This window comes from Mastomys coucha, unplaced genomic scaffold (genome assembly GCF_008632895.1).
Source record: "Mastomys coucha isolate ucsf_1 unplaced genomic scaffold, UCSF_Mcou_1 pScaffold6, whole genome shotgun sequence".
In the NCBI taxonomy this organism is placed as follows: Eukaryota; Metazoa; Chordata; class Mammalia; order Rodentia; family Muridae; genus Mastomys; species Mastomys coucha.
In genome coordinates, this window is record NW_022196912.1 from 27,034,132 (window position 1) to 27,042,757 (window position 8,626).

Below are 8,626 nucleotides of genomic sequence, written 5' to 3' on the forward strand. Positions count from 1 at the left end.
ATCTTGATTCTGTATAGTCTGTGAACGCTTTGTTAGATACTATCTCTGGCTAGTAGTTCTCACTGTGCAGGTTTTCTGTTATTCACACACACACACACACACACACACACACACACACATTTAATTGACAGTCTACATGTGAATGCTTTATCATTGTTTTCTTTTTCTCAACTTCAGCAGTAGTTTATTTTTCCTTGTTACCACCCCACACACCAATATACTCACCTCATTCTCCTTTTAGGGCCTTATCGGATCTGAACAAGGATGGGAAGATGGACCAGCAAGAGTTCTCTATAGCTATGAAACTCATCAAATTAAAGCTGCAGGGCCAACAGCTGCCTGTAGTTCTCCCTCCTATCATGAAACAACCCCCTATGTTCTCTCCACTAATCTCTGCTCGTTTTGGTATGTATTTATTAATTTATCAGCCCTATTTGATTGCTATTTTGATTCATTGGGGATCAGGAAAGGATTTATTAGCTCAAAATGACAATCCCTAGACTTCCAAGTTACTTTTCCTGCCTTTAAGAGAAGAGATCTTAAATTACTACCATAGCTAAGTATCCCTGTCTGGTCTTGCCTGAATCTCCTGTCACAGTTCCTAGTCGTGAAGTGGATTATCTACCTCTTCAGTTACAAATATGGCTCTTTATCAGTCCTTCTGTCTCTCATGGAAGGAGAAAGCAGGATGCTAATTACTAGAAGCTACAGAAGTGAGGTGATGGTGTTGGGGGTCAAGGACAAATGGTCATTTGGTACAAAATTACTGTTAGAGAAGAGAAATAAATTCTACATAGGGTGACTATGGTTAAAAATTTTGTATTGTATATTCCAAAACAACTAGGAGGGAAGAATTTTTAATGTTTTTAGCACAGAGAAAAGGTAAATGCTTGAGATGACAGATGTGTAAATATTCTGGTTTGGTTATCATATATATATATATATATATATATATACACATATATATACTCATACACATATATACATATATGTATATTTATACATATGCATACATATGTATATATACATACACACATGTATCAGAACACTACACTGTAACTCTTAAATAGGTACAGTATTAATATTAAAGAAATAAAATAAGAAGATTGAATAAGTTTAAACACACCTAGAGGAGTTTAATCTGCATGGTAATTTAAAATCATAGATGGGTAAGAATTTCTTTAATTGAAAGGTTAATTAGCCAGCTAAATTGAAGCCTAAAAATTGTATATATACTTTGTCCTAATTTATTTATATACTCATCAGATATTACCAGTTGGTATGTTTTCCATATAATTTTGATTAGCCAGTTTCTTATGAATTATCTGTGAAAATCATTAATTTTGAATGGAACATTCAATAACATGTCTCTGTTGAGAAATGCATTCATTTACATCAGATGTTGGATTTTAAAACACCTTGTTCTTCCACCCATTGTACTCAACTGTAGAGATAAACATCAATTCACCTGGTGGCTATATTCTTATGTTGTAGTTAGTGTTCTGCAGTTAAGAAAATAAAATTTATCACTAATTTTTAAAGACTTGTTTTTGAATTTATAGATATATAACTTGGAAGAAAAGTGAAATAAGTGGTTCATTTGCCAATAATACATACATATAAACAAGTCCACCATAGAATCTACTAGTTAGAGTCTGTTTGTTTGAAGAATGAGGATGTATATTAGTCTAGTAACGTAGCAGCTCTGGATCTGTTTTCCTTACTCAGAAAACCATGTATTCAGGTAAGACATTTTATCTTTGAGATACTATATGTAGTTGGCAAAGATCGCTTAGTCTTAGTGGCCATAAGAGAAGGAAAAGAGAAGGCCTGCTTGTAGTTCACACATGAAAGACAATTAATATTCAAGCAGTAGCTTATCTCCTTCACTTCAGATTCAAAGCTGCTTTATGGAATATTTTAAGGATATTTTACCATGGTAATCCTGTAAAATTGAGGGTACTTTTTATGCTGTAACTTGTTTTTTGAGCTGTACTTTATAGTTGAAAATATCATTGGAAAATGTGTTCTCTTTTATCTTTAGGTATGGGAAGCATGCCCAATCTGTCCATTCATCAGCCATTGCCTCCAGTTGCACCTATAACAACGCCCTTGTCTTCTGCTACTTCAGGGACCAGTATTCCTCCCCTAATGATGCCTGCTCCCCTAGTGCCTTCTGTTAGTACCTCCTCATTACCAAATGGAACTGCCAGTCTCATTCAGCCTTTATCCATTCCTTATTCTTCTTCAAGTAAGTGTCTAATAAGTTAGAGATGTGAAGAAGAAAATATTATGTTCGTTGTTAAGAGATTTCCTTCTTCGTGGAATTGCCTCGAATAAATCTATTCCCTTTTATTATTTTCCCCCCAGCATTGCCTCATGCATCATCTTACAGTCTGATGATGGGAGGATTTGGTGGTGCTAGTATCCAGAAGGCCCAGTCTCTGATTGATTTAGGATCTAGTAGGTATGAATACTTAACACAAACAACTTTGTCTGCTTTCAGTGTGGATTTTTATTTAATAAGCCCTGGGCTTACCTAAGTTGTTCTTTGTAATGGACAAGTATAAATATTTAACACAAGCTTTCTTTGTTGTTGTTGCTGTTGTTGGAGGGGTTTCTTTGTATAGCCCAGGCTGTCTTAGAACTTGCTTTGTAGACTAGACTAGCTTTGTCTCTGCCTCCCTAAGTGCTGGGATTAAAGCTATGCACCACCACATCTGGATAAAGTGGTATTTTTTTTAATTTTACAGAACACATTTATTTATCATTTATTACCTGCCATAGAAATCATCATAGTTCTTCAAAAATGGTTTATAAAGAGTTAGCTTTCACTTAGAAAAATATTGTAGTGTAGCTTTAATAACCATTGGTTTTGTGACTTTTTTTCTTAACATAACTGAACCATAGTTTGACAAATTAAGAAATGGAGACAATGTCTTTTAAATGTGTTTGGAAGATAAGAAATGCCATCTATAAATGCCCTGGCCAGTAAAATGCTTGGAATTGTATGTGTCTATTGCCATTGTATTGTATATTGATTCTTAATGTCTTGTAAAGTTTAATTGTATTTTATTTAGTAACAAAGTTTTAAATACATTTCCTTATAGTTCAACTTCCTCAACTGCTTCCCTCTCAGGGAACTCGCCTAAGATGGGGACCTCAGAGTGGGCAGTTCCTCAGCCTTCAAGATTAAAGTATCGGCAAAAATTTAATAGTCTAGACAAAAGCATGAGTGGATACCTCTCAGGTAACTGGCATATAGCCGTTATAAAAGAGCACTGGTCCTTTATGTAAACGCCTTTTGAAAAACTGTTACTTGAATTTGTACCTTGTATCTTATCTAAAGTTCTAACATTGAAAGCATAAGAATATTGTAAGTATGTAATTATTGAAAGATGGATTCTACTTGATTTCTTTCTTCAGATTCTTATATCAAGTTAAGTGCAAGGGGTATACACCCCACATTTTAGAAAAGCATCTCTCAGAAAGATTAGACTTCATCTTGTAAGCTTTGAAGTGAATGAAAATTCCAAACCACAGGTTTGGTAGTGGTAGCAATTAGCTTTGGGATGGCTTACAGATTCAGAGGTTCAATCCATTATCATCAAGGGGCGGGAGTGTAACAGCATCCAGACAGGCATGGTGCAGAAGAAGTTGAGAGTTCTACATCTTCATCTGAAGGCAGCTATCAGAAGATTGACTTCCAGGCAGTTAGGATAGGGTCTTAAAGCCCACACCTACAGTGACACACCTACTCCAGCAAGGCTATACCTCCAAATAGTACCACTCCCTGGGCTAAGCATACAAACCATCATATTCCACTCTCTGGCCCCCACAGGCTTGTTCAAATATATGAGTCTATGGGGGCTATACCTAAACATAGCATAATGCAAAGTACATTTAGTCCAACTTCAAAAGTCCGCACCATGGCTCACTCTTTCCACCTTAACTCACATGTCTGTAGAACATTTCAGTTCAGTTTAGAATATTATATAAACTTACAGAGCTTGATGAAATGTTATACGGCTATATACAAGATATATACTTGTAATAGGCAAGCATGTTCCACCTCCTACCTTTCACATTCCCACAGCAAATAACTCTCACATAAGGCAAAGTGAATGGTGGGTAAAGGAAAAGGGTCAGGAAAGACTTGGCAGTTTCTGTCTGGAGTCATGCTGAGGACAGTAATGCAAGTCGTAGAGAAAAGAGAATAATTTGGAGTGAAAATTAGAGAGAGGAACATGATAGAGACGGTATTTTTTTTTTTTGAGATGCCCGTGAAACATATATGTAGGTGTTTGGTTGGACATAGGAGTATGAATATTGAGGTGAGGGTTGGGCTGCAGATATATAGGGCATCAGGCTTTAGATACCTGTTGAAACAGAGAGAAAAGTGTGCTCAGGAGTCTCAGGAGGAATGGCAGCCTCTCTAGATCATGTAGGAAGAGAGACAGTGAAGACAAAGGAACAAGTGAAGAGTGTGAGGGAAGGAGGATGTGTGGGAGGTCATGGCTGGAGAGCTTTTCCTCTCCACGCCTGGCCTGCCCTTGCTCTCAGAGCTGAGTGGTGATTTCCACTGGGAGAACATGGAGGAACACTCCCTCATCACTAGCTCCAGGCTCTGCACTCTGGAGCAGCACTGTGTTTGATCACTGTGCAATGCCTGCTACCCTGGTACAAATATTGATGGTATATGTTCCAAGAAAACAGCAACATTGTCTGCATCACTTAACAGAGACTAAAGTCATTTCTTTTTATGCCTTTCTCACTCAATCAGGTTTTCAAGCTAGAAATGCCCTTCTTCAATCAAATCTTTCTCAAACTCAGCTAGCCACTATTTGGTGAGTGCCCATCAGTGATTTCAAACTATACATAGTTTATTATAAGAAATCTTTTTGGAAGATTGTTTTTGAAAGAACAAACATAAAATTATTATTTCTGTCAAAATTTATTACTCAAGAGTGTTCCATGAAAGTGTTTGAAAATTACATTCACTGGGGAAGTGTACATTCTTGAGAACTTAACCTTAATTTTATAAGCAACAGTGTAGCTTTCTTTTCTTTATTGACTTACATTGCAATCCAGAGATTATCTCATTTATTATAGTGAATTAAACATGGACACAGCACCTTCCCAGTATGGGCATTTGCTATGATGAGTCACTGTCTTCTTTTTGTTTTGGGCTATGAAAATTAAGGGTAAAAATTGACTTGGTTTTTTTTTTTTTTTTTTTTTTTTTTTTTTTTTTTTTTGGTATATGTTCACATTTTCCTAAAATACTAGAATTTATCTTGTCATTACTGATAAAAATAAAAGTCAGTAAGAACTCTGAGTACTTTGTAACTTGTGAATATTCACATTGCCTTTAGGACTCTGGCTGACATTGATGGTGATGGACAGTTGAAAGCTGAAGAGTTTATTCTGGCGATGCACCTCACTGACATGGCCAAAGCTGGACAGCCGCTGCCACTGACGTTGCCTCCTGAGCTCATCCCTCCATCTTTCAGGTCCGTGTCTACAGAGCCATGGTTTGCATCACTTAGGTGTTGTTTTTACGTTATTGGAGCCTGTGTCAGTTTAGAGGAGAGTTACAGATTTGTTCTATCCTTCAGTCTTCATACTTAATGAGTCACGCTGGGAAAAAGGGTTTTCACCATGCTATAAAAGAGGAAAAGTTTAATTGAAAAGATTAAGAAAAACTTGCCCACCAACAGCAGTGAGCTGCATCTGGATCTCTCTGATTAAAACCCAAGTACTTTGTGCATTGTGACTAAGGGCCATGCTGTGGTGCAAATATCCTTAATACTATATCTTAAATATGAACTTGTTTTAATTGATAGTAATCTGTATTTTTTAGTCTGAAAATTCTCAGACTTTGTGATGGCTCTTTGTTATTTGTTCTTCTTAGAGGGGGAAAGCAAATTGATTCTGTTAATGGAACTCTGCCTTCGTATCAGAAAACACAAGAAGAGGAGCCTCAGAAGAAACTGCCAGGTATTAATTTTAAACTTTCAATGAATTTATTTTAAAATCAAAATTAATTGTATTTTCTTTAAATTTTATTTTTGAAATATAAACAGATATTTAGAGTATTTATAGACTTAAAAATTATATGCTACATGAAAATAGTGAATGAGTGAGATTTGTGTGTGTGTGTGTATTATTGGGGATTGAACCCATAAACTTATGTAACATTACCAGCTCATTGGGATATTTTAAATTATTTATACATTTTAATGATGAGTAAAACTGAAAATAATGAAGGAAGAGGGGAGCATGTGTATATTTGGAAAATTAGTGTTTATTCCACATTAGGGAGAGGCAGATAAAGCTTTGTAATGAAATCTTTACCTTTGAAAAAAGTTTTAAATATTCATTAAAAGAATGCACACATGATTATTTTAAATTATTTAGAAGTTAGTGAAAAGACTGGAGTTATAGCTCAATAGTAAAATGTTTAGCCAGTACTAAGTTTGATCTCCAGCACTGCAAACCAAACCAAACAAAAAACACCTTCTTTAAAGTTAGTGACATGTAACAGGTGAAACACAACCGTGGTTATTTGAAGAAAGCACTGAGAAAAGGTAAGCCAGGATTTTTATTGGCTTGGATAGTCAGGATTTGAATAGAAGTCAGTGTAGAAAATTGTGGGTTCTTTTAAGTGAATACTTTTACAGGAAAGTAAATACTTTCCTAGTTACATTTGAGTATTGAAGTATCCGTAGGGGAAATAGCCAGAGAGCAAGAGCAGATGACATCTCAGATGACGACTAAGCAGAGTGTATTGAACAAGATGAGAGGCTCTGTAGGCTTGAGAGAAAGCGTAGTCTCTCTCTCCCTCTCTCCTTTCCTTCCTCCTTCCCTCCCTCCCTCCTCCATCTCCTTTTTAGTTACTTTTGAGGACAAACGGAAAGCCAACTATGAACGAGGAAACATGGAGCTGGAGAAGCGCCGCCAAGTGTTGATGGAGCAGCAGCAGAGGGAGGCTGAACGCAAAGCCCAGAAAGAAAAGGAAGAGTGGGAGCGGAAACAGCGAGAACTACAAGAGCAAGAATGGAAGAAGCAGCTGGAGTTGGAGAAACGTTTGGAGAAACAGAGAGAACTGGAGAGACAGCGGGAGGAAGAGAGGAGAAAGGAGATAGAAAGACGAGAGGTAATTTTCTAAATGAACACATGATGTTTAATAAGAATATGCTGACTTGTTGCTGTGCCTTTCCATCTAAATCATGTCACCGTTCTTTATCCCAAACAGAACTGCGTCCCCTTTCCCTTGATTAGGGAAAGAGGATCTCTGTATGTAAGGACAGTAGGGCTTTATGGCAGAGTTTTGGAAACCTGTATCATATGCAGGTGAGGCCCCAGAGGAGGAGGACTGATTGCACAGCTGAGCTAAGTGAGCAGCCACTGCTAATTGGACATCAGGAAGTCAGGAACAGATTACTGGCAGAAGGCAAGCTTAGAATTCAGAATCAAAGTGTGAAGAATTGAAGGCCCAGACTCGAAGTTTAGGGAGGTGAAGACACAAAAGTGAATCAAGAAGTCAGCCCAGAATTATACAGGGTTCCAAGAAACAGTGTTTTTAAGGGCCAGGAAGAGAACACAGTAAATTATAGTTTTTGAAAAATTGTAAATGAAATTGTTTCTCCTCTGATTCCAGAAGAATGACTATAACAAAAAGATGGTTCTGTGAAGCAACTGAAAAGTGATAAATAGAAGCTGACTCTGTGGCTCTCCTAAGGCCATTGAGAAACTACATTTTCTACCTATCCTAGGCACCGTGGCCCTCACTCCTAAATGCTGTCATCCCACAAGGTTTTGAATGATGCAGAGTTTTGTAAATTTAAACAGTAATTTGTTATTTTTAGGCAGCAAAACAGGAGCTAGAAAGACAACGCCGTTTAGAATGGGAAAGAATCCGTCGACAGGAGCTTCTCAATCAAAAGAATAGAGAACAAGAAGAAATTGTCAGGCTGAACTCTAAAAAGAAAAGTCTCCACCTTGAACTGGAAGCTGTGGTATGGCTAGAGTTTTTGTGAACTTTATCTGAACGATGCTGTCATTTCCTGTTGTGCTTGAATCAAAAAAGGGTTTGACTAAAGAGGAAAAAACAAACAACTAAGCTGCTTACCTAAATGATCTCTTACCATTTCCTTCAGCTTGAAAAACTAATTTTAAACTAATATTAGTCACTCTGCTTAACTGATTCTTATACATCAAATGTTAGAGGGTCAAGTTCTTTGAAATACAAGATGAAAAGATAAAACAGGCTAGATTCTCTTAAGCCTAGCCTTGCTTGAATGGTAGATTCTGCCTGGTATTAGGTATTAGGTATTAGATGCTTACCTAGGTATTAGGTTTAGATCTTATGCAGTGAAAGCCTAATTTTTGTTGTTGTTGTCTTGAATTGCATTGAAATTATTTTTAAAAGTAAAGCATCATAATAACTTTAGTCAGAAAGATGCTGTTTTATGGCTTTAAATTAATTTGTGTACATACCATGATTATTAATCATGTCACAGTGCTACAACAGAGGTCTAAAACCTTTAGCTTCTGTGTGCTATAGGGGTGTCTCAGAACCATCAGATTTTTGTATATATATATATATATATATATATATATA

At 36.6% G+C, this 8,626-nt stretch overlaps 1 protein-coding gene and 1 long non-coding RNA gene across 8 annotated transcripts in view; one reads left to right on the plus strand and one right to left on the minus strand.

Annotated features, from left to right (window-relative positions):
* Itsn2 (intersectin 2) overlaps window positions 1-8,626 on the plus strand; it is a 122,567-nt gene that overhangs the window by 31,150 nt on the left and 82,791 nt on the right. For all 7 annotated transcript variants that reach the window (XM_031356653.1, XM_031356651.1, XM_031356650.1 and 4 more), the window contains exons 5-13: window positions 242-405; window positions 2,045-2,251; window positions 2,371-2,467; window positions 3,111-3,250; window positions 4,784-4,847; window positions 5,376-5,513; window positions 5,915-6,000; window positions 6,897-7,159; window positions 7,872-8,021. In XM_031356653.1, the coding sequence (XP_031212513.1) occupies window positions 242-405; window positions 2,045-2,251; window positions 2,371-2,467; window positions 3,111-3,250; window positions 4,784-4,847; window positions 5,376-5,513; window positions 5,915-6,000; window positions 6,897-7,159; window positions 7,872-8,021 (1,309 nt within the window). The remainder of the gene's footprint in view (window positions 1-241; window positions 406-2,044; window positions 2,252-2,370; window positions 2,468-3,110; window positions 3,251-4,783; window positions 4,848-5,375; window positions 5,514-5,914; window positions 6,001-6,896; window positions 7,160-7,871; window positions 8,022-8,626) is intronic.
* LOC116080296 overlaps window positions 1-8,626 on the minus strand; it is a 93,592-nt gene that overhangs the window by 28,937 nt on the left and 56,029 nt on the right. The window lies entirely within an intron of this gene.